At 47.0% G+C, this 26,074-nt stretch overlaps 1 protein-coding gene across 1 annotated transcript in view; it reads left to right on the forward strand.

Annotated features, from left to right (window-relative positions):
- SH3PXD2A (SH3 and PX domains 2A) overlaps positions 1-26,074 on the forward strand; it is a 272,082-nt gene that overhangs the window by 30,436 nt on the left and 215,572 nt on the right. The window contains exon 2 of the mRNA XM_040606729.1: positions 17,193-17,273. Coding sequence (XP_040462663.1) covers positions 17,193-17,273 — 81 coding nt within the window. The remainder of the gene's footprint in view (positions 1-17,192; positions 17,274-26,074) is intronic.

A 26,074-nucleotide genomic window follows, 5' to 3' on the forward strand; every position in this document is an offset into this window, starting at 1 on the left:
GCCTCCTAGTATGCAACAAAGGCTGGAAGAATGAGAGCTGCATCCCTTGTACCGTGCAACTGAAGTCAGTGTTTGCTTTACCGGAGAGGTCTTGAAATTGTTTTTCTAAAGGGGTCACAGAGGTACATGCAATAGCATGGACGTGGAGGAAGCTCTGCTTGAGTTTGGTTTAGGAACAGATCTACAGAGTGTTTCTATAACTAGTTATGTCCAGACTGAGATACTTGTTCCTGGTGAGTTTTTATATGTGAGATGGGAGAGATGCTTTTACCTTCCTAAAGGAAATTGTAGGTTCATTGCAGCCTGCCACTGTCAGATGCTGATTTTGGAGTGGCAACAATAGGAATGGCATTTCCTTCCCCTCCCCAGCTACAGGCTGATTGTAGCAACTGTGTTTCTCCATGGGAGAGGGTGGAAGAGAAGGGAATGGGAGTCCAGCTGGTTAGAAAAATGTTAGGAGCTGTGCATGAACTGACTGCATCCCTTCTAGTCCCTGGTTAGGGAACAGAAACCTTTGGAAAATGTTGCTACAGGTTTCCCTGGAATGAGGGAAAACCCAAGTCTTGCATGCCAGATGTCCTTTCAAGGGGAAAAAGAATAAAGTGACATGGCTGGGATATTATTTGGATTGTTTTTTAATGTCACACCTCGATGGAGTCTGAGGTTATTAACTGGGGGATTGACTCTCAATATTATGGCCAGATGCAGCAGTTGGCTGAGCTCCCTAGCTTCAGAGCTCGCTTTTAAATCACGCTTCGATAATTTACCCTGCCAAGCAGATTTGCAGTTCAGTGGTGTTTTGGAGTCAAGTTTTTGAGCTAAGGAGGGCTCCCATGTCAGTGAGAAAGCAACTGGGTCTCCAGTTGGCCTGACAGGTGTTTCCAAGTGGGCTGGGGGACCTGTTGAGTGACTAGGTCTTCAGGTGGGAATTGGTACCCCTCTCTCATAAATGAGATTTCTCTGAACTCCTGAAAAAAATCCTTCAGTCTCTTTCGCTTGTCCTGCTCCTTAAATCCCTGGGCCAGAAATGGGGCTAGTCAGCTAGAAGAAGTGTGACATTTTTCTGTTTGTCGTGGTTTAACCCCAGCTGGCATCCAGGCACCACACAGCTGCTCATTCAGTCCCCCTCACCCAGAGGGATGGGGAAGAGAATCAGAAAGGAGTGTAAAACTCAAGGGTTGAGATAAGAACAGTTTAATAGGTAAGGCAAAAGCTGTGCATGCAAGCAAAGAAAACAAGGAATTCATTCATCACTTCCCATGGGCAGGCATCTCATGGGCTCAGCCATCTCCAGGAAAGCACAGCTCCATCACAGGTAACATCTACTTGGGAAGACAAATGCCACAATGCCAGATGTCCCCCCTTCCTTCTTCCTCCAGTTTATATACTCAGCATGACGTCGTATGGTATGAAATACCCCTTAGCTTGGGTCACCTGTCCTGGCTGTGTGCCCTCCCAGTTCCCTGTGCCCCTCCAGCCCTCTCTCTGGCAGAGCCTAGGAAACCCAAAAGTCCTTGGTTTAGCATAAACATCAGCCAGCAACAACACAAACCATCGGTGTGCTCTCAGCATTGTTCTCACACCAGAGCCAAAACACAGCCCTGCACCAGCTACTAAGAAAAAAATTAACTCTATCCCAGCTGAAACCAGGACACTGTTTTCTGTATTTTTGTGTGCATGATTTCCCACTGCAGTAGTGATTTGCTGACTTGGAGAGTTGGTGACATGCTCGCTGGCTGCGGCTCTTTGTGGTTACAAGTGAAGAGGCAGTGCAGCTGACAGACCAAAGCCACATGGCAGCCTCTCCACGGGGTCCTGGCTGCTGAGTGACTGCAGTCATGACCTGGCTTTCTTGCCACCATGGAGGGGGGGCTGTAGACCCCTCCCTGGCCTGTACAACTGGCATCCACAGCTAGGGTGGTTTAACAGGAGTTGAAAATGTGTGTAGGCTGCTGCAGCTGTGGCAAGAAGCGAGCCAATCTGGAGAGGATTCAGTCTTCTCTAGCTGAAAGTTGGCAGGACGTAACTGATGTGTGAAATGAGGTTATCGGAGAAATTCATGTGTGCTGGAGTAGGGGAAATGTTGGGCTAGAGGGTTCCTGCTCATCTGTGCAGGCTGGAAGAGCATGATCATACTTGGTCAGGGTTGTAGACCGACTGCACAGACCGGTTTTTGGGAAAGCCCAAAATTATGGTGGAAGGATGATAGTCATGAGGAGTCAGGATTTTCAACAGAGCCCGCAAATCAACAGTTGTGCAAGTCCAGGGGCTGTAATTTGTTGCTTCTTTGGACAAAGTGACAAAAAGGAGGAGCTCGGTAGTCAGAGGCTGCATGTCAGCAACAGAGTTAAGCGTAGGCTTAAATCCCATTGAAATCTCTGGAATTTAAGCCCTTTCTTGAAGTGCAGCATGTCCTTCGGTGCCTTGGCAGGCTGAGCCTCCAAGGGATCACTGTTGTGATCTCCGCAGACCATTCGGTCTCTGCTCTGTGCTTTCCAGGAAGATTTTCTCTCTTGAGGAGATGGCATTTATCCATGGGACCAGAGCAAAACACTGATTGTCTGAATGTTTAGAAAGGGGTGATTGTTCGGGAGATTTTTTTTGTTGCCATGAAGAACTGGAAGCATCAGGCCACCATCTTACCATCAGGCGAGGCGTGGGTCTGTGTTTACAAGCCATGAGGAACTTTTGGCTGTGTTTCTGTTGCTGGTGCAGAAGCCTTACAGGCAGCCCAGGGAAGCTGAAATCTTATCTGGAGCAGGGACAACATGGGTTCCAGGTGTGTAGGCCCAGGTTTTGCTCTTGTCTATTGCACCCAGGGTGCTCCTGGGCTTGCTGAGATGCTTTTGGAGAATGCTGATGGGAGCAGTGGTTTTGCCCTGTGGTCAGCTATGTCTCAGGGATGGTGGTTATCCTGCACTAAAACTACTGGTGAGCTCTCCAGCTGGCCTCCTTCACTTACCCTTAAGAGCAACTTGGGTGGTTAACAGAGAGAGGAGAGACTGTGGGAGCCTAATAGTGTGTCTCTGGCACCCGAGCCTGTGGCTTTCTCATCTGGAAGAGCTCCTGCCTTCATTGTGTCTGACTGTCTCTTCCACGGTGGCTGTTTCAGACAAGGTTGGGTGGGTTTTGTGGGAGGCTTCCTCCCTGCTTGATGCTTCCAGTGTGATTTAGTTTTTAGTTGACCTAGGAGCAGATCCCTGCCCCAGATTTTCTTTCTTTCTTTCTTTTTTTGTTTTAACCTCGGAAGCTATATCCCACTGGCCTCCAGAGTGATGAACTGCCCCATCACAGCACCCAGGGGATGCCCAGGACATCTGCTTCTTCTGCCTGAGGCAGACAAGGGCAAGTGGCCCAGTGGCATTGCTGAGGGCATCCCCTCTCACTTAATAGTGCATTTGCTGGTGCGTGGGCAAGGGTTTATTTCTACCCAGGGACCTCCCAGTGGAGAGCCAGCTCACATCAGCAGGCTGCAAACGGAGTTGGGTCCATGGAGACTGTGGGGCTTGAACCTGGAGACCTTCCTTTGCATCTGGCCTTGGTTTCAGTGGCAGCCCGTCCGCTCCTGGGCCAGAGCGGTGTGCGGAGGCGGGTGGGAATGGAGGCACTCTGTCAGGGAGCAGGATGCTGTGGCCCTTACCAGAGCCCATTGATAACACCTGTCCATGAACTGGGTGGTTTTACATCTGTCTTCGTGTTGTTCCAAGGCAACGAGTGGTTTATATTTGAAGACTATTAGTTTAATGTTACTGAAGCCTTAAGGAGAAGGCACAGTGGGCCAAGCCCTGCTAGTTTTGCTCACATTTCACAGGGCTGAGGAGGGTGAGATTTGATCCTCTTTGGATGTATCTCTGCTCAAAGGGCAGTTGTGGGGGAGAGAAATGAGGCAGGGGAATTACAACACTGAAAAAAAATCCTGGCTCTGCCCTGAGCCATTTTGCAGTAAGACACTTCAGGGCATGAGTTACGATACTGTAATTCACACCTCATGCGCATTCAGCCGACTGCTTCATGCCCTGCAGATGTAGCATGAGTGATTTCGGTTCAGCTTGCCCCCGTGGCTGGCTCAGCCCTCAAGCAGAGATAGCTACAGGACTTGACGCTGCTGCTGCTTTTTATTTTGGCAAGCAAAGCTGTGGGTGTTCAGGACAGGACTTGCATCTTTCTAATCACAGCTGACTTCTGTATCCTTACCTGTAAGCAGATCCCTGGTCCTAGCAAAAAGCTAAGGACACCTTAGGTACTATAGAGGCTCTGTTGTATCTGCACTGCTCCTGTTATCTGCTGGAAACATTTGGGGCAATAATGGTTGATGCCTGGGAGCAGCAAACAAGGTTTGAAGTCTGAAATGGGTCAAGAAGTTGTTGAGCACATCCATCTTTATCAGTCTTCTGCTTCAGATCCACGCTGTAAGAGCGAGTGCTTAGGGAAAGGATTTTTGAATCAGATCGTTATTAACGAAAGGCTTGGCAGGAGATATTCAACCTGCAGCTTGCTTCAGGAATGGAGTAATCCATTCGCTGCCCTAGGGTGGGACAAAAGTTGCTGCTTGCTTGCCTGTCTCTCAGGACACCTGCAGGGTGGGAGAGTGTTTCTGTGCTTGTCGGCCAAACTGACTGTCCAGCCCATCAGCCCCATCCCGTGCCTGTGCCCGGGGGGGTGCTGGCAAAGCAGCTGCGTGTTGAGAGCGCTGCTCTGAAGCTGGCAGCCCAGCCAAGTCAAAGAGGAAGCATCTCTTTAAAAAAGCCTGTGCTCTTCCCAAACTCTGTGAGTACAAGTTCCTCTTCTGTCCAAGGTCACTAAACGCAACACGCTGCCTACAATCCCATGCCCGTGCGGGCTGTGGTGTGCTGGCAGTCAGGCCTGGCCTGCTCTCAGGATGCTGTTTCGTGTTATTATCTTTGATATGTGCTTCATGGTAAATTGCAGTGGTGCCTCCAGCTTGTTCCTGTGTTAGCACTTCATAAACTGGACTTTTAAATAGCTCGGGGGTGACCTAGCTTAAAAACTTTAAATCCTCTGAATGAGGATTGGAGTCAAATGCTTATTTTTTGAAAGGATGTGGCAACTGAAAGTGTTACATTGCTAGCAGTTGGACCCAGTGGCTGTCACAGAAACATGTGGTGTTCCAAAGTCCCATCAAGCACAGCAGCCGCATCCAAGTGATGGTGTACTGGAGCTAACATGCCATGCGTAGATGTGGGGCTCTTAGGAATGAGTGGGACTAACCCAGCCAGGCTGCTTTGTGGACCACCACGGACTGATAATGCTGCATCATGGAGGAGACACAGGTCAGCATCAATTTGGGCATCTCTGCACCGTGTAGATTTTCCTTACTGTACATCTACCTTAACTTCAGCCTTGTAGACATTAGATGCCTATCTAACATAGGATCCTCCTGCAGGTGGAGGAAGAGGCACCTCCAGAGATGGATGTCTACCCTAGCCACATACCTAGAGAAGGATCTGAGATGAGCAGCTTTGGCCAGTTTGAGATTCTGACCTTGGGGTGCATAGAACTAGGACTTTTTTCCCCAAATCCTGCCTAGGAAATTTGTGCTGTCTCCAGATGCTGTATGTGTAGAGTGCAGCTGTATTAGTTCTTGAGAGCCTGCTGTTACAGACAGTAATTTTTCTGGGCTTTGGGTTGTCACTTAAGCAGATTTAATACAAGTTTCTATCTCTGGAACATTAATAATTCCCTTTAAGTGTCTAAGAGTGGGAAAATATTCAGGCTTGGGGACTGAAGAGGTTTGTTTATTGTTCCAAGGGATTGAAACCCTGAATTTGACAGAAATGTAAATGCATACAGTCATTTTGCTGATTTGTATTTTATTACTGGTTTTGATAGAACACATAATATAGGCATGGCCTTAAAAGGCTTATTTCTAAGGTGACGCATGCTGACTTGCAGCCACACTCTTTCTTTCCAAAAATGAGTAACTCCTGGGGTATGTGTGGCTTGTGGCTGGGTTGTGATAGGTAAACGGGAAGGAATTAGTGTGGTCGCCATCACTGCCACCCCTGACAGCTCTGACGGGAAGCGCATTACCAAACAGCAGTGCATGTCTCCAGAGGAGGCATGGGGTTTGTTACGGGGGCAAGCTGTGTGAATGACAAAGCCCAGCCCAGGGTGACCGAAAATCCCTGGGGATGTTCTTCTCCCCTGCACCAAAAGAGTCCAGGCTTACAGCAGGTGATGGCGTGTGCCCATATGTGAACCAGGCGTGGGGGATGATTTGGTGGTTGTGTCCTTTGGCAGTAGGGTTACAAGTGATGATGACAGCCATGTACCCACGTTTCATATCCCGTTTAGGGGCCCATCTCCTTTGTACCCCATATACAGTCTGAGTAGAAGCAGGCTGGTTTGGTCAGCAGTGCAGGTCAGTAGCACAACTTGGGGACTTTCTCCTCTGGCTGCAGCACAGTCTGGAGACTCATCTCCCAACTCCTCAGCTGGGGACAAAGTTAGACAGTGTGACTGTCCTGACCAGCAGCTGTCCCTGTGCTCAGCAGTTAAATATATTTTGCTACCAAAGGATCCTTATATTTGCAGGTTTTAAAGGGGGAGTGACATTTTGAGCAGAAATGCCTAAACCAAAGTATTGCTCCAGGCTGAAAAAGCATCTCCTTGGTATCTATCCTGGTAGGGCAGAGCAGTGCTCGCCTATCTGCAGAAGCCGCAGCCCAGTGTGCTGAATAAATGCGATCTGGAAACCAGTGAAGATGGCTACATGTTTCTGTGCCTGTGTGTGGCCCAGGGTGCAAACTGCAAAGTTGGAGAGGGATGGGTTTATGCTGTCCATGATAGTCCCGTGCATCTGGGGCAGGAGAGGGTGTTCCTGCAAGTGGGAAGGCAGGAAGCCAAGCGTGGGAAAGGAGGGAAAAGGAGGATGGTTGTGAGAGGAGTAGGAGGGAAGGAAAGGGCAGAGACAATAGTTCAGCTTAGCAAAGAGGCAATGATTGAGGGCGTGAGGATTTGGCAGAGTATCTTCCTGAAAACCCTGGAGTTCCACAGGAAGAAGGTAATTTTGTGTTAAATTCAGCGCCATGCCCTGATGGGAGGGAAGCTGTTGCGCGCAGGACTCTTGCATCAGTTTTCCTGCCTTCACCAGAAGCACTGGGAGGAATAATGAGGGTGCTCTGCATTTGCCGCCTCTTTGGTGTTTCACGGTGTGATTCAGGTGTTCTTGGCCGGACTAGGACACAAAATAGTTTTCTTTCTTCACACTTTTCCCCACAAGAAACATGGATTTCTTTGAAGCTTGAAGTTAAAAGTTACTGCAGTGAAAGATGTTCTTCCAGTGACCTCCGCATTGCATCTTTCTGGGGTTGAGGAGATTTGTTCCATTCTTTCCAAGAGTTGGTTTCTCGTTGTCAGGATTGTCCTGTAAAGAACAAGTACATTCAGTCTCATGTATGTATGGTCATGCAGTACAATCAAAGATTTACGTGCATTACATGTTTGTTTAATGGTGTTTATGTTTTGAGGATGGGTCCATTTTGCATTCGCTCTTTTAGCATTTTGCAATTAAAATGCAAACACTCATCTATCCATGTGTTATGCTGGCAATTCTGTGATGCTTTGCTGGTTGATCTAGTTGATTTCACCTTAAGTTTTATCCTTCAGTCATGCATGAAAAATGTAGTTGCACAAACTATATAGAAATTAGAAGAGTTTTTCAGAGTTGTTTTTTTGTCAGGGATCGTTGATCACACTGAAAGTACTGTACCCCTCAGGTCTTGCTTTGTGAATCTGAGGGTCTCTTGGTTTACATGAACTTTTTGTTTCCCTCTACTCAAAATGAGAAGAAAACAAAATTATCCCACTATTCTATGGTAAAATCCCAGGAGAATTTCCATTATTTGGACTAAGAATGTCCCAGAGCTTTGTCATTGTTCTGGAAGGGCCTGGAGGAGTTTTTCTCCCTTTCCCAGGCCCTTGCTTTGCTTTTCCAACACTGCATCTGGGGGTCATATGTAAGGTTACAAATCAAAGCTGGAAGATTTGCATGCTAATATAAACTATATGCAAGTGTTGGTGCAGAGCAGGAATCCCAAACGTGAGAAGCTGCAAGGGAGGTTGGATTTTGACAACACCTCTTTGCAATTGTAAGGCTGACTGCGCAGGGCACTTCTGTTGTTTGTGTAAATAAGGCTACATACCTACAGTGTGCAAAAATCTGCTCGCTCTGTACATGAAATAGGGTTAGCGGAATCACTGTGTGCTCTGTCTTCATGCGGCCACAGGCTGTGTACACTCTAGCACTGTATACGAGCTTCGTAGTTGGGAAAACATCACAATACAACCCTGCTGGTACAACGTAGACAGATCCTTGTTCTTAGAGCAAAAAGGAAGGTGCTTGGAGAGATCTCCCGCAGGCTAAAATAACTGTGTAAAGATGTGTGAGATTTGGTGTTAACTGGAAAACAGCAATTTCCAGATCATACTTTCTCTCTCTGTGGCTCGTTGATCTTGATACATTTAACACAAGAGCAAACAGGTTCTTGTTAGTTCTCATTTGACCAAACTGTCCTGCATCCCTTCCCCCAGGGCACTTGATGACAAAAATCTCTTTGCCTGAAATGCGAGCAGAGCTCTACTCATCCTATTTTGAACATCCCCCAAGTCGATTCCTCTTGTGCCAGAATCACTTCGGCTACTTCTCTCTTAAGTCTCTCGGATTTGGCAGCACCCTTCTGATATTTTAGTAATCCCGCTTTCATGTGATGTTTGATCCAGCACCATGAAGGGAATGAAACTCTTCCCATTGGCTTCCATGTGTCTGATGACTCTGTGATGGCAGTCAAAAACAAATGCAGGTTGCACCCATTTGGACAGGTGCTGGTTTTAATTTTCAAATGTTGCACTCTGCTGTCCAGTCAGTAGCAGCACCATTCAGAGGAGTGATCTCTTGTAGCTGAAGCTAGAGAGATGTGTTATAAACTAAGGAGACATTTTAAAGGAGTTCATAGCTCAATACTTTCCTATTAAAACAAATTTCAGTGGAAGCGGGATGAAGACAGTTTTGAGTCAGTTTTTAAGATCCGTTTCTGTGTAGAGAATAACTTCAGGAGGATGCAATTATCTTCAGGTTTGAGAATAATTTTTTAAAAGTGTTGTTTTTCCTTTGTATCTGTCCTTTACTATGTGACCAACACAATGGCTGTAAGAGATGAGAAGTGACTGGCTAGAGGGATGTCCACCTCGCTCCACATTCAGCACTGGCTCTGAGGACTTCTCCGTTGAGCCGGCTCTTCAGGGTGATGTGTTTCTTCTCAGAACAACTTCAACTACAAATCAGTTTCTAAAACCAGTTTGTGAAATTGATGCAATTTTTGTATTCAAAACCTTTCAGTGAAACTTACTTGAAGGACTTGAAATTCAAGGGTCTGTTTTGTCTGTTGACTGTTGCTTTTCCTAATTCTCTTTATTTTTTCTTTTCTCTTCTTCCACCATGACATTCTCATATTTTGGGGGTCTTCATGAAACACCAGCCACCCTCTGGGGAAAAAGACGCAAGCACTGAGTTACAATAGTTTCTTATTCAGGTGTATCCAGATTTAAGAGGCAGTAAGGTGAAAACTTCTTACCTTCTAATGCAGCTGGATTATTTTAGTTTGCTTGCCATCGACAGCCTCTTTCAGACCCAGGTTGGGTATTTGAGAAGGCCATGAGGGAGCCAGGTTTCGCAGAGAGCCTGTATGTTCTTGTTTCCATCTTAACATTTGTCACTCTACTGTTCTAATGCTCTGTAGGCTTAGATGTTGTGTTTTCTAATAATCTGTCAACTCTTAAATGGTAGAAACTCAGTCCCGTGGTTATTCTGCTTCACAAATAGTTCCATCACATGTCGAAAGTAAATGCAGGAGGATGGAAACAGATTGGAAACAGAAATGCAAGTCCATGTTTTACTTTGCACAGATGTTCTCCCTCCTTCACGCATGTATGTAAATCTAACGGATGGATGTTGCCGGCTTCCCTTGCAGGGAAGCTGCTGTACTGCTTCCCAAACCTGGGAGGCGGTAGCAGGGGAGTGACCAGTCTTTACTGGTTCTGTTTCTTATTCTCTTTCTGTAAGCTCCAGTTATTGAGTATGTTGGAGATAAGATAGGAGCCTTGACAGGTCTTTGATGTGACCCAGGATATCAGTTAAAAAACGAAGCTCTGCTAATGCAACACAGATATTGCATGTCTGTAAGAATTCAACACATCATATTCTGATCATAGCCCCCTAAGAAGGAAGTTAAATGAAGTAATCAAACAAGCCCAGCAAGGGGCTTGGAGGTGGTTTGTAACTGAGCTGCGGGGCTCCCGTTCCAGTTCTGCAGCGCTCTGGTCAAATTGTCGGAAATCACGGGTGCAAACTCCGCTTTGCGCTCTTTATGCCTCTTGTGGCCACTCAGAGAAATGCAGCAGGGAGGTTTTTCCGCTTTTGGTTTATTACTCTGTGTCGGACTTCTTAGCATCTCCTTAGCAGGAAGGTGCTTAAAAACCCAAGCTGGCAAATGCCAAAAACCTGAAGGGTGAAGATGAGGCTAAATAGAAATTTGAACCATGGTCTTTGAAACTTCATAAATGTATGAGAAAAATGCGGGAGGCTATGTCTTACTCTGCCTGTGTAAACATAATGAGCTGGGTTCATCACTCAGACACAACCCTGTTACTTGTCTAGTCCACATCCCCAAAGCTAGGAAGCCAGCAAAAACATCTAGCCAGGTGCCTCCATACTCAAATGAGCTTTTCTTCCTGTGTTCCCAGGGATGTCTGCTGGCTGGCTTGAGGCAGTTGTTTGCTATTCTCATTTGTGTTTAAGTACCAGGATTTGGCAAAGAGAAATTGATTTCATCCTGGTTAATTCTCTACCAGGAGGAAGGTCTGTGCCCATATAAGATGCAGTAGTGATGGGGCTTTCTAAACTGGAAAGGACCCAGCTTGAGTCTCTGAGTATGGGTGGATTCAGAGCTGTACAGACTTGGTGTGATGTGGCTGAAAAGAGAAGCAGCATTAATCCCGAATCCCGCATTAATCCTCTTGCATTGCTGTTCAGAGCTGAAACAAGATCCACAAAAGGAAACAGTGAAGGAAGGAAAACTATCCCATGTCCCCATATGTTTAACTAGACTGTAAATTAGCTTGCAAATTGTGATGCAGACTGGAATTGCTGTGTCCTGCTTAAATTGCCTGTGTGGTGGTTGCTCAGGGATGAGAACTGGCGAGCGCTGGGGCTGTCTAATTTGTTCCCTCTCGGCATACTGTGACTCTGCTTTGCTTCCAAAACTTAGGTACATGCAACGTTTGTCCCTGAGGTCCGTGGGTGGTTTTGGGTTTTTTCTCAGTTACGTTTCCTCCGTTGGTAATGGAAATGCAAGCCGGGTAGAGGGATGTCTGTGAAACCACATCTGCTTCATGAAAAAGCCAGACACCCTGCACCTGTGTGCAGCCTGCATCAGCCCCCGTGCTCGGGACTACTCTGAGGCGCCCTGCCACCGCAACCACCATCCTGCAAGAAGCTTTCCTGTTTGGGGCCGCTTGGGTTTCATGGTTCTTCCGAGCCTTCTCAGCTCAGTCTTCAAATTCCTGGGGTGAGAACAGCTCCAGACTGGGGTTGAAAATAGCTCTTCCTTGGCCCTGTCCCAACTGAGTTGTGGTCCCTCAGAGGTTCTCATCCTGAGAGGTGACATCACTGCATAGCACTGGTGGTGGCCTCGCCATGGGCTTGGGGCTGAAGGTCTGACTTCACATCTCTAAAAGAACTGCCCAGGTCTCACCATGCTTTTCTGGGCCTTTTGGGTGCTGGTGGACTGGGCAAGGAGCCCATGCTGCACTCACTGGATCCAGAGACAATTGATCCAAACCAAGTGAAGGCACAGGCGATGTGCGCAGGAGAAGGGCTTACCTGTTCAGTGCTGCTTCCTGGGGCATTTTACTCTCCCTGCTGCCATGCTGGCTCTTGTATAGGGCAGGGATTGAGCACACTGGGGGCCCTCAGCCTGGGGAAACCCTGGCTACTGGTGCCAGTGTCTTGTGGGGTGGAAGAACGTACCTCAAATCAACCACGCTGCTTCTGGAAGGTGAACAGTTTTGCTGCTTTGGCCTCATAGGTACCGAAAGTGCTGTCTCTAGGCTGTTACCATTCCATATCTGCGTCAGCACTGATCTGTGCTTATTGGAACATCTTTGACATTAAAATGGTTATGGAAACAGTAAGTTGATACAGTGCCCGTACTCCGGTGACTTAAGGCACAGACATTATGTTGACTTTGTGGAGGGATGCTGCAGTTGTTTTAATGTAAACTCCACCAGCTAAATAAACCAGCTGAAATTGCCGCAAGCCTTGCGGGAGCTGGGCTGACTTTGCATGGAAGCGGACCAGGGAGCACTCACATGCTGAGCTGTGCCAGTGGAAAGTTTCCAGCTCACAGGCAGCAATAGCGTCTGAATATAGAAAGGGGAGAGGAGTGTCTTTTCCAACTCGGTCATGATTCACAGGAGGACAAACATCCAACATTTAATACAAGACTTTGAAGAAGCCAACATTCTCCAAGATAAAAGGGGCTATTGTGATGGCACCTGCATACAAATGGCACCATGGCATTGTTTTTTGCATTCATAAAACTTTCTTAATGGCGGGTGTTTACTGTAACTACAGCACCTTCTTTTACGTGTGCAGGGATATTTCTAGTCTCTGCTTTTCAATCTTGTCTTTGCCAATAGCTCACGTATTTGTGGATGCTCTTATCTTGGTCTCATCATACTGCTTATTGCAGGCATTTATCTTCCATTTCAGCTCATCTGGCTGTGGAAAACAAAACATGAGCCTCTAAAAAGCCAATTAAAAAATCGGTCACGTGATAATAACCTTAATTCTTTACCTCTGGGGTTTCTGCCAGCTGGAACTGGATATTTTCCATTTAAAACAAGGCATTCAATGATAAAGTTGTGCCTAATGACATTTGAGTGAATGCTTTTTGTAATAGGAAGTCATCTCTCCTCATTGCTTGGTGTAGGCAGTAAAGGGATAGTAATAACTTCAGTTTGCAGTGGATTTTCTGCTCTGCAGTGGGTAAAAAGGAAGTGTCCCAGAGCTAGAATTAAACAGTAATTAGCAGCTGATAAAATCCCCCTGACATCCTGCACCATCTTTCATGCAGCGTGAATATTAAGAGCTGCTTATCAAGCTCAGTTCCTGATTAATACTATCCAGTTTGTACAGGCCTGCTTCTTGTTTCTCTGAAGAAGGATTTATTTTAAAATACATAGTAGACTAAAAAAAGACTGGATGTGTCAAATTAAAAATTGAACATTCTTAGTGGCTGGAGCACCCAGTGATAGTGCAGTGAGTTGCTTGCAATGTGTACTTCAGTTATTATTTATTACTAAGGACTTTTTTTTGTTCAGGATTTTTAAGGTGGAGCATTTGAATAGCAGCTGGGTTTTAGTTTCTTTAAGGTCATAAATAGGGCAGATACATAAAGGAGATCTTTCTACCTTAAGTAATTGGCTATTGCAGTGAATTGTAATTTGCAATCATGATTAAAGTTGAGTTCTGTGCATGTATGGACTGTAGGAAGACACTGTGCTTCAATGTAAGAGCTCGCTCAAGACATGTAAGATGCTTTGATTTTGTCTTCTTTTCTCAAGAAGCAACATGCTGAGGACCTGGGACTCTCCTGTGGCCAGGACCAGCTGCGTGCTGGAGTGGTGGCTTGTGTGGCTCAGTTTTGGGGAGCTGTTAGATGCCACAGAAAGCCCTTCCTTGGCTCTGCAGGCAGCTTGTGAGAGTGATGCTGGGCCTGCCGGGTGTTCAAGCGTGGGATGGCTCTCTGTATTTATCTGATATTTCCTGCTGCCTCCTTGTCCCGTTGCGAATGCATGACCTCGGCCTCCCCAGGACTGCTTTTCTCGTTCTCCCGTGGGATATAGCTGATCGCTTTCACAGCGACCCGTTTTAAGATCTGAGCAAAAAAATGATGAGGTAAGCTGATGTAATGTTTGCTGCTCATGAAAAGGTTATGGGCCAGCTAAGGCAGCAGAAGCGAATAACCACCAAACTCTGATCTCTGAGGGAGAGAAATGTGATATCTAAGGCTTTTGAAACCTCTAGACCTTGCTTTTAAGATCTGGCATTTTACCGATCTTTTTCAAGCAAACAGTTATTCCCCATTATTCTAAATGGTGACTTCTGAGAAGCAATTTGATTTACACAAACAAGCAAAGAAAATCAGTAGCCATTTCGGATTTTGCACCTGCGTCCCACCAGGCAGATTCTGAGCCTATTCATTTCTCGCTTCACAGAGCTCCAGGTTATGATTAAAGGCTTTCCTTCCTCCTGCTATGATCTTCTCATGAAATAGAAGTCAGTGCATATGCGTGCTGCCCAGTTCGTCACTTGCTGAGCTTGAAGAGACTTAAGGCTCAAAAAAATTTAATTGCTGTTTTAAATGTGCTACGAAGCTCTCGCTTGATTAAAGTCAGTGGCAGCTTCATTCATGCAGGGCCTGGATGTCAGAGCTGGGGCTCTATCTCCACCATGCAGTGGGGTCCTGCTCCAAATCCCACTCCATGCACCAAACGCATCCAACCTCTTGCCCACAATATCGTTTTGCACCCAGCTCTGCCCCCTCTAGTGTGATGGGGTGTTGTGCCACTTAATGCAGTGCTGAACAATGCTGGACTCTTGAAGCAGAATGAACTCCTGTCTGGACTAGATCTCAATCAAGCAGACTTGCAGGCTGTTAAAAATTTCAGGGATACACAGTTCTTGTGGGTTCTGAGGAGCAGCATGGGGAAGCCTGAAGTGCCATGAAATTCGAAAAAACCTGGATGTCTGTGGCATATGTGTTTTGTTTCTAGTTTCTGGAGAGAAGATGTATAATTAAAGGAAAAAAATCTTTATTTTCATGTACAATATGTTTCTTCTATCCCTGTCTCGTCTGCTTTGTGAGAACCCGGGGCCAGAATTACAGTATCTGAAGTTGCTTTTGGATCCTAGTCAGCTCCCATCTGTCATGAGCTGTTTTTAATCAAATGGGTTTTCCATCTGAAAGTAGATGTTGGATAAAGAATGAGTAGAAATATTTGTGTTGTGAATTTGCTCAGATCGAAGCTACAAACTTCCCCACCCCCCCCCCCCCCCCCCCCCCAACAAACACGTGGAAAAATATTCTTCAGTGTAGTGTGGCTGGCCTGAAATTTGGCAACAGCAGTTTCCTTCCCAGGCTCTGACTCCTCTGCCATGTCTGCACGGGTGAGATATTTAAAGGAGACCTGAAATCTTCATGTTACACAGTTATATTTCCCCTCCATGAAGCAGGGCAGTGCTGGTGTCACCCTTGTGTATATGGGTGCTGTGGGAGGCAGGTTGGGTGCCTTGGTTTTTGAGCAGAAATATGAGATGCAGCAAAGAGGTGACCTGGGTTTGGTGAGAGTCATGCGCTCGCCCCTGGGAAGTTTTTCCTTTGCCAGCCTCGATGGTCTCTGCTGTGGTGGGAGCAGCGATAGGTTTGATATGGTAACTGAGTCAGACTCAAGCTCTTAGTCCCTGCCCTCAGTGCTCTATAAAAGGCCCCAGGTCTCCTTAGTAGCCTGCGCTTAGCATGTCCAGTTCTCAACTAGCATGAAACGGCTGCAGGAGACAGGGTGCAAAACTGTCTTGGGCACTGAACGTGGCCTTAACAAGCAGAGGGGAAAGTGAGGATGCATGTCCTCCATGGTTTTCAGGCCGTCAGATGGCACCTTTCTTTTACCAAAATCCCTCGCAGTCCTCAGAAAAGCATTGTTAAGCTTGTTCCTCAACATCCCTCTAGGGGTTTTCATGGAACATCCTCTATCATTAAAGGCACATAAGCAATTACCCTGTATCAGCACCTTGGAAGACGGGCTAGTGGCCTGGGAGGGATGGAGAAAAGAGGGTGATTCTTATCCATCCCCCATGGCTGGTGACAGAGAGCTTCGCTTCTGCATCCATGGCATAAAGGGAGAGCTCCTGTTGCAGCACTCGGGCAGAGGGAGGAGGGATGCTTTCCTGTTTCCTCTGCCAGATCCTTATCTCACTCCATATGTGAAACCTGGAAATTGCTTTAAAGGCCCGGGAGCTGGCCTAGCTGTGATTTCCGTTACATTGGTGGTGTGTAGTCACCCTCAGTGGTCACCCTTGATGGCTCCATCCTGTGTTTGCTGAAGTCTTGTGTACCTGTCATCAAGGCAGCAGGACCAACATTTGGTCTGAAGGCATGTGTATAAGAAAGCAGAAGCTGTCTCTTTTTTTTTTCCTTTCTTTTTTTTTTTTTTTTAAGTTTTTTGGAGGTTCTAGGGTCAAAAGGGAACACTTGTGTATTTTATATACATGCATGTGTGTGCGTGCACGTGTGAACCATTTATCACAGCTTCCGGCAAAACAGCATTACTGTAAGATGATTGTTTTGGGGGTGGAATGTGGCTGGACAAGGGAAATCCTGGGCTCGTTCTGGGCTTGTGTTGCTGTTTCCACCAATGTAAGAAAACAGTGTCGCTGGCTGACCTGCTTTACATCACCTTCAAATCAGTCTGATAGGTGGCAGAAGTGCTGAGTGGTGTGATGTGACTCAGCAAGGGCTGTGTGCTGGAGCTGCTGTTACGCGTGTATGGGTGTGCATAAGCAGCTGTGTTGCACGGCTGTAATCCCACAGCCGCCCCCTGGAGCTGCGTTCCCTTTAAATTCCCTTGTTGAACTAGAGCTGCGTCTTGCCCGGGAAGGGCCATGGTTGCATCTCCATATGCAAGGAAAACCTGGAGTGTGATGTTGGAGATCAGCAGCTCACTATGGGCTGTTTCTTCAGGGGCAGGATAGCTCTCCCAGCCATTCCTGCAACGGGCTCTGGGAACTTCCAAACAGGCAGAGGGCAGGGTGTGTTACCATGGACCAGAAAATGTGCCATCACTTAATTAAAGCTTTAATCCCAGAGAAAGCAAAGTCGGTGGGAGCTGGGGATGGACGGAAGAATACTGGGTGCTTTCCTAGGACCTCTGTTAAAGGTTGCAACAGGGCATGGCTTTAATTTAGGCTAGTCCTGCACCCAGGGATGTATTCCTCACTGTGGGCAGGAGCAGGCAGTAAGACGTGGAATGAACCTGTGATGACTGTTCAGCTTTTGGACATATCCTGTGCTTCATGGCCCGCACTGACTTGAGTTTTCTCTTTTCCTGAACAGGTCTATATCATCAACGTAACATGGTCAGACCTGACTTCCCAGATCATCTACCGGAGATACAGCAAGTTCTTCGACCTGCAGGTAAGTTTATCTTGTCTAACATAAAATATTATTTCTACTCACACTTGTAGTCATGTTTCCAGCTGGGTTAATAGTGCCTTTAAATGAGGCTTTGTGCTTGTTTGGTCTGTTACATGTCATGATCTTGAAACTTTTCAGGCTCTGTCCCTGTAGGGTATAAGATAAGTGGGTGGTATGCTCACAGTGAGTAACTTGCACTGTAAAGACATTTCAAGCTGACATTTTCATGAATGGTTCCTATTGAAGAGAGGATCTAATTTTAAATACTTCAGATGCACTTAGAACAGAAAGAGAGTTACATTTTGGGCCCCCCAAAACTACTTACCCAAATCACTGAAAACAACAGAGCTTTTTCTCACTCCCAGAGCAGTTCAGTAGTGGAGATGGTAGTGGAAACCTTTCAGACCCTTCACCTAACCATCTACTCAGCCAGCCGATGTCCTGACTCCTGCTGTTTTGTACAGCTCCTTTGCTGTATTCTGCACCTGTATATTTAGATTTCATCAAAAGCTTTCTTGCTCGATAGCTGCTGACTGAAGTCTGAAGTCAGGAAATGAGCAAAGTCCAAATTACAAAGCTTCAGTGGGGGCATCAGCTACTTCATTTCTGGTACTGTTCGCAGGCACAAACACGTGTAGGGAGAGCTTACTGGCTGGTGTCCTATTTAGCGATAACCCAGATCCATTGATACCTTTGTAAGCAGCAAAACTGTTAATTGCCTGGGGTGAAAAGGAAACCTGTGGTTTGACAGACTCCTAAACTTTGGGGGAAATGTCAGTTTTGGGGGAGAGCTTGTGTTTGGGGCTCAGCTGTGGTTAGAATATCAAGTGAGTCCTTGCAGCCAGTGTTAAGGATGTATGCGGCTGACCGTGCTGTGTCCTGGGAAATAACACTGACCTTTTTTGCGGTGATAAGTTAGGAAAAAGAGGGTAACTACTCCCATGGGTACCTGATCTGAGATATCTTGAAGAGTCCTAGTTTCATCATTTCTCCCCTATATGCATAATTTCTGGTACTTGGACATCTGAAGTCTCTAGCCTGTTTGGCAAGCTGTATTGGTTATGGCCTCCTGGCTTTTCTGGTGGCATATGGGACTGTTTCTGTGGCCAGTCCTGATTTCTGTGTTTGCTGTGTGGCTGGAAGACAAAAGAAGGATGTTCTTAAGCTGCATTTTGTGCCTCTCTCCACTTCTTACTGGGCTGAAGTGCCAGACCTGCCTGTCGCACTCTGTGAAGAGTATGTCGGTGGCTTCTCTGTGTGTGATGGACCTGCTAAAGATGCACAGCTCCATAATTACTAACATTTATTGTCAGCATACAGATTATGGCCAAAACTGTTTCTTTCTCTCTCTTCTCTTTCTTTTCACCCCAGTTCTGTTTTCATGTGTATGTTCTTCTGGGTCTCCTGGCCTTTCCTGGTGGGTTTGAAAAGTTCCCATCAAGCGTGGAGTTATCAATGGGGTTAGTGTGTTGGACAGGAAATGATGTCTCAATCAGGGAGTGAGTCCTGAAAGGTCCCATTGATAAGTGCAAGGGGGCCTAGCGCCAGTGGAAAACTCTCGCTTGCACAACGCTTCTCCCCCCACGAGAAAATACGACAAGAAAGTAACAAAATTCCCTTCCTTAACCCTTTTCCCTCCCAGGGATCTGTCAAGGCCACCACTGAGCAGTGACAGCCCTCTGCGATAGCCTCTTTAGCTCCTGCAGTGTGAGGTGCACAGTTACCGAAATTGAGGTCTTCACCTGGGATTTCCATGGTCTTGTTGTGTCTCTGTAAGCACGTCACTGTGCCTCAGTTTCCCAGCTGTAAGATGGGGACAAGGCCCTGTGTTCTCAGGCTGCCATAAAGTGCTTTTAGGCTCCCAGAAATAATAGGTTATTTTTTTTTCTTCTTTTCCTTTTTATTATTTTTTCTGGGCTCTTGATGCTGCCTGAGCATCTCCTAGGTGAGGCAAGCAAAATGGGCTTTGGGTCTTGAATTGCAGCTTGTATTTACAACTCTAATGAACCCTGAAAAGGGAGTTGGAAAAGCAAATGAAAGCTTAGGGCACTTTGGGAAACCTATGGCTTGATGTGCAGTAATTCTTGCCACACAGCAAATTTGCTCTAGTAAGAGGATGACCTGTGCTTTCCAGATTTTGAACTTCTAACCTAGCAATCATTGGACCTAGGGTTTGCGACCCGATACTATGCATGGTAATGTGTCCTTAGCATAGTCAATCTACTTTGGTAATGTCCCTGCTTATCCCTATGTGGCCCTTCCAGCAGAAAATCAAGAAACCGTCAGTAAGTAATGCTTGGCCAATTTACGGGCACTACTTGTGTCCAAAACAGCTGGAGCCTGTGGGTCTCTGCCAGCTCCACTCGTCCCACTGTGTCCATGACAGAGCTGCACTTCAGGGCTTGCTAAGCTTGCACGAGTCTCATTTGCTTTTGACTGGAAGTGGGGGAACAAGGGCTGACTTGTAATGACTTAATCAGGGCTGCAGTGCCTGGTGTTGACAGTGACACTGGATATGACCCATGGGGAAACCTGGGAGGCTGTCCAGGGGCAAGGAGGGAGGAATACAGATAATTAATTTCACTACTGCAATTTCACGTTTCTTTAAAAAAGAGCCTACCCTTCCCCGAACAGCTGTCTCTGTGGGAAGTGGCTCAGTGGTTTTGAGAGCCTTTGCATTACTAGATACTGGGTTTTTTGAAACACTTTCTAGCAAATCCTCTTAGGGACTGCAGGCAGTAAGAGGCTGCTCCATCCCAAGGTTTCAGATCCTCAGAGTGTTTGGTTGTGCTATTTCAGCAGCACATGTGCTTGAACTGGGAGTCAGGTTGTTTTCAAGATGAGTAATAGGGCAGTGAGACTGGATGTACCATGGAATTTGGAAGCTGGAGTTTGCCCCTTGAAAGTGTGAGAAGTGCAGCAAACAACACAATGCAACAAGCCAATTGTCAGCCCTGTGCTGCTTCAGTGAGGGCTGGAGATCTATAAATACAGGCTTAAATTAAATCAGGGCGTTGCTGCATCATTTAATTGTGCAACCAAGTCACGTCTGCTGCGGAGCGTGGGTCAGATGATGGCAGCAGAATACATGTGTGTGCCAATGTTTCGGTAAATAGGATTGAAAGGATTGTATTAACTCTGCATAGATGAAAGCATTACAATAAATTGCTTGTCAAGTCCAATTATCTGTTGTCTTTCACCCTGGGGAGGCTCTTGCACCTGAGCACCATGTGGGGTTAAAGCTACTTCCTTAATGGAATATTTTAAGTGCTGCTTTCTTGGGCACTTGCCCACAATGTAGAACGGGGGAGCATGAGGTGCACGTCACTGGGGAGAGTGATGTGAACATCGTCTGTAGGTAGCACTGACCCTAATGACAGGCTGGTGGCTCATGGAGGCACATTCCCTAGATGCCGTTTGAGGTCTCCCATCACTCCTGATGGATTTGGTGGTGGTTCTGAGCTGGTAGTTCAGCAATACTCCTGTTGTCCCCAGAGGAGCTGAAAAGGACCCTGTTTGATTGGGATAGCAGGGGTAACTCCTGGCATTTCTAGTCTTCAGTAGAAGACATCTAGAGATGTAAGGCCCACATTCTAATTGCTGGAAAGTGCTTTTGGAGCCTGTTAGCAGAATGGGGATTTGCAGTTGAGCGTGTGCGTGAATAATTACCCCAATTGTAAGGTGGAGAAGTGTGGGGATACAGCCCACCCACTATGCCAGTGGCCATGCTGGGCTGGAAAGCAGCAACAGTTTGCAGCTGGCAGGTATGAAGGGTGGCTCTTTCCCCACTCCCCCTATCACCCTTGCAGTTGCACAGTACCACCTTGGGCTTTTTATAGATATTATGATGCCAGTTGGGTGCTGCCCCTTGCTGCTGAGAAGCCCTCTCCCCAGCAAAGCAAGCAGGGAAAATGTGGCCAAGCTTCAGTGCCTGGTGCCTTAGCTTGAATCATGAGTGGTTCATCTTCTGCATTTTATCCAGTGACTTCAAATGTTCTGGTCTGATTTCGTGCCTGTGTTACTCAGTGCCTGGAGTCAGAGTATGAACAGGACCAGAACCTTGTCAGAGGGACCAGACCTTAGGCTCAGATACTGGCCAATCTGTCACTCCCCTGGGGACAGCTGGGTCTCGGTGCATGGAGCTGGGTCTCGGATCCTTTCTCACAATAGCAAAATCCAGCTTTCTCCAAGGCAAAACGCAACAGCTGGCTTTAGCAGCATGCCGTAATCCCACGTTGTGTTTCTGGCTGCGCCAGAAGTGAACAATGTCCCCGCTGGAGCCACAGCAGGAATGTTAGGTAGGCTGATAGCAGTCTCTCTGCACAATGACCCACACAGACATTTTGGCTGCAAGGAGACATCTGAAATGTCACAATTTTGAAAAGGCAAATAAACAAAGCTCTGTTCAAGCATTGGCTTTGTATATCAGTTAGCAAAAAATTATCTGCCTGATGTGGTCTGCTGATCTAAGCAGGTTTTCTTCAAAGTGGCGCAGAAAGAGGAACTCACTAGCAGCCTATTAGAACATTAAAAAAATAAAGAATATCAGGAATTTTATTAGGGAACGGAAAGAGATGTAAGTTGTTTTCAGGCTGACGATAAAACATCAAGAGCTTCATTTGTTATTGCTGGGGTCATCCTGATTGTTTATAGTGCTGTAATGGAGTAACTGAGCATTGAAGAGGACATTAAACAAAAATGGTACTATAAAAAACAGTAATTGCAGTCGGTGTCTCTGCTTCTCTTATGCAGACTGGAGTTCATCTGAACGCTGCTGCTATTGATTGTTCTTCTATTGCACGCTGTTCCATACAAACATCCCTTTCTCTGTGGCCCTAAGCAGTATCAAATACTGTAACGTCTGCTCTCATTTCCAGTTAGGTGGTTGTGACTGTGCCACATTGCTGAGCTCCCTGTATTTCAACAGCTCGCTATGATTTGAAGCAGGACCTGGTGGCTTTGGGTGCAGGCTTTCTGGGGCAGGGCAAAGGGGGAATCAGTGCAGGGTACATGCCCAGTGTGATTCTGATGGGGTTGTGTATATTCACTCCATTAATTTTGGTTAATTGCCCAAGTGGAGACCTACAATCCTACATCTAGTTGTCCAGTGCAGTCTCTTGTAGGACCTAAGATATTTTATGTTGTAATGATCATGCTTTTAGCTCTGCAGGAATGATGGACAACTTCAAGCTTGCGTTAAATGTGTGAGTGGTGAAGAGTATAGGTAAGAATGCAATGGGGCAGGCATGCTCCCATATTTGCAAATGCTAAATCCTAACTCTCAACCCACCAGGCCCTTCTAGCACGATGAGTAGAGTCACTGCCTGGTATTCTTAGCCATCCACAGCAGCAGGGTCCCTCTGCAGTGCGTGATGCTCTTTTCCATAGGTGCCACCCCACATGCATGACGCCGCACTCTGGCACTGTCGGAAGGGAAGGAGGGCTGTTGATATTGGGTCTGTGCATGATGCAGCTTGCCCCTCTTGCAGCGTGGGAGGTTTGTGTTGAAAAGATTCCCAGCCTCTGATGAGCTCAGGGAGTGTTTCTATTGGGCTTCGTGTGTGTCTGAGAGTGCGTATGGAAACAGGCAGGAAAGCTGGAGTAGGTGGGGTTGAATAGGGCACGGGTGGAGGTGGGGAGGAACAGCATGGCAGAGGTTGTTGCATCAAGCGGTGGTGTGTGTGCTATGAAACGTAAGACAAAGGGGGAGAAGGGGAAGATTTTACTTAATGGTGTTGCTCCCACTGAGCTGTGTTGACAGCAAGGGATCTGGGCTCAGCAGTCCAAGCATATGCCTCCCTCTGCTCTGGGCTGTGCGGGCCAGGATGGTCTGGGTTGCAAGGATCAAGTTTCTCCTGCTCACATGCCCTTGGTGTGGGATGCTGGGCCTCGGCATCCTGGCCCTGCTGTAGACATTGAGAGTTGCTGTGAAATCCTTCCTCCCGACCAGAAGCCTGGCTCCATACCTGACCCATGAGGTTCGGACCCAGGGCTTGGCTTCAGGGCCACCATCCCTGATAGTCACGGGATTGTGGGGATGGAGTTGCTCCAGCAGTTGGGATGTAGGATTTGGTTGAAAACAGCTTCCTTGAGAGCAGGACTGAAACCGAAACAAGCCTGGGAAAATTCAGAGGAAACTGAGCGCTGCTCTGTCAATGTGTCTGTTCCCAAAGGTCAGCACCGGCTCCTTGGGGAGAAATGGCATGTCCTTTCTTCCGAGTAAATGTGGTCCAGTTGTCTGCTGCTAACCCAGGCAGTGTGTGGAGAGGCCAGCAGTGGCAAGGTTTGCAGGTGATATAAAAAAGCAGATTTCCAGGAGGAGCTCTATGCCACTGGCTGTGAAGGCTGACTGTGCCTCCCGTGTTTTCAGCGGCTGTGAATGGAGCTCCTGGTGCAGCTGCACTTGTAATACTTGACTCTTAGTAGCAGAGACCTCCCAAAGCCTGTCCTCAGAAAAGTAGCCCCGTGGCAAGCTCACCAATATGAGTGTTTGCTGGGGGAATTGAGAATGCCCCTGGAAAAAAATAAATAGCTGATATGGTTACTAAGCTGAGAATCCCAGCTGATTTAAAGGCTATTTAAATACCATTTGTCTTTCTAGTCCTCAGTCAGTGCCTTAGGATACCAGCTGGCTTGGGGCAGTAACTTTGTCTTCAACGAATAAATGGAATTGTTTATGATTATTTCCATCATTATTTAAATGTTTGCTTGGCAAAACAATCTGTTCAGCTTCCAGTATTTGTTTCTGAAGAGACTTTACACGTCAGACAAAGATGAGGACCGTGATGGGGAAATGGCAAAGTGCCTGCCAAGCTACAATACGGGCTGCGTTCAATGAGCACAGCAAATAACCTGTGGCTAAGAAGGTGACCCAGCCTGTGGGAACCCTCCCCTTTGTACTTCTGCACGTGGGTGCTGTTGAGGCATAAAGCTGATCCTGAATATCGCCCATACACTGCAGCGTGGGAATCTTCTGCGTGGTGGCTATGGGGCAATACTTGCTGCTCAGCACCAATTTAATGCACTCCTCTGCCTGCCCCATGTTCAGGTCTGGCCAAGACACATGTGAGCTTAGAAAGTGAGGTGGTGGCTTAGCCAGCTCCTCGGGGTGTGACAGCAGCAAGGCAAGAACAGAGGCGATACGCACGCTGCCTCGTCTGGGTGGTCTGAGGATTCAATAGAGATGTGCCTCTCTAATGATAGGGAATGGATTTTGCTACCAAAGGATTAAGGTTCTTACTTTCTCTGGGGGCTGCTGTGGGTCAGAGGTGAGTCTCCCAACGCCAACGGTGCTGTTGGTGCCGTCGGTGCTGTCATAACCTCTCACTGTGCACAAAAGGTTTTGTGATACCAGAAACACCCACAGGAGTCTTCTGGACAAGGTGGCAGTGAGATTTCGGAGCTCTGGTTGAGTGGTTATCCTGACCCCACTATGAGATGGGAATCTCTGGAAGCTGTATCTCTGAGGGTTGTGTCCTGCTCCATTCCCTTGCTGCACAAGACCAGTGTCCTGGACCCCACCATAGCATTAGTGACTATGGTTTAGGGTCATTGCACCACATGGGCATTGTTCCGTGTGGTGCCAAAATTCTCCTGGAAGTTGACAAGTCCTTATTTCCCTGGTGCTCATGTCCTGTGTGTGGAATCAGTAGTATTGAAGCATTTCATCACATTATCGAGAAGCTGTCCCCTTATCTGACCCAGGTCAAATGCTGATTCACTTCTAAGGTCTTAAAAGAGCACAACAGCAAGTGGCAGGCAGCTCTAAAAATGAGTTTTTCCCGCCATCCTTGTGATCTCCTCGGGTGCTGTGCCGTGAGAATCTGAGACCCTCCAACGCACAATTGCTGAAGGGAATTTGCTGTCTCTGCTGATTTTCCTGCCTTTTGCAGCTTCTGAGCAGTTCAGCACTGGCAGATGTTTGTTGGCTTTCAGTTTATAGCTCTTCTTTAGGCAGGCTCCTGATCCTAGAAGTAAAGCAAAGTTTAAGCAAGCTATGGGTTGTGTATGTAGTTAGACAAATGAGTAGGGTTTTTGTTTTAGGGGTTTTTTGTTGTTGTTGTTTGTTGTTTGGGGGGTTGTTTTTTTTAAAGAAATATTAGGAGCATCACAAAGAGGTCGTTGACATCTTTGCTGCATCCTTTTAACTGTACATGGTCTCCTACTGCTGTTCCTCTACCTTCTTAGAAGGCATCTTCCATCATCACTCTAGGGAGAGTTTTCGTGTGGATGCACACAGATGTATCCTTGATTCCTGCTGGAATAAATCAGAATTTCTCAGCTTTGTGCTTCTGGCCTTCAGGTAAACTTTACTTGTTAAGAGAACAGTCTGTGCCCCTGGGACCGAGGGTACTGTGGCTTTTCGGTCTGCTGCTTCCCCAAAGCACCGTGCAGCTGCGGAGTGCAGCGCCTGGACAGTGTGTGGTCTGTGGTGGGCAATGCTTTGGAAATTGCTGCCTCTCACGATGCTAAGCTTTGGAGTTTGATCTGCACAATTTTATGAGGCTTGGATTGCACATTCAGAGCCCTGTAAATCTCATCAGCCAGGGGAGAGTGTGAAGTCCATCTCCAAGGTGTGTGATCGTGCTGGGATGGCAATGACTGTCAGCTCCATCCGCTTCATGGAGGAAGGCCTTAGGACATTCAGAGGGGAATGTACACCGGGGTGTGGAGTTACAAAGTGGCTCAGATTGCAGGTGGAGAGTGAGAGCTCATAAACCAGAGTACCCCTGGGAGTCTGGATCTCCAAAACAGCAGCAGTGGGAAGTGTCATGGTTAGGAGCCCCCAGCACGCGGGACTG

The sequence above is a fragment of the Falco naumanni genome, chromosome 9, assembly GCF_017639655.2.
Source record: "Falco naumanni isolate bFalNau1 chromosome 9, bFalNau1.pat, whole genome shotgun sequence".
Lineage (NCBI taxonomy): Eukaryota > Metazoa > Chordata > Aves > Falconiformes > Falconidae > Falco > Falco naumanni.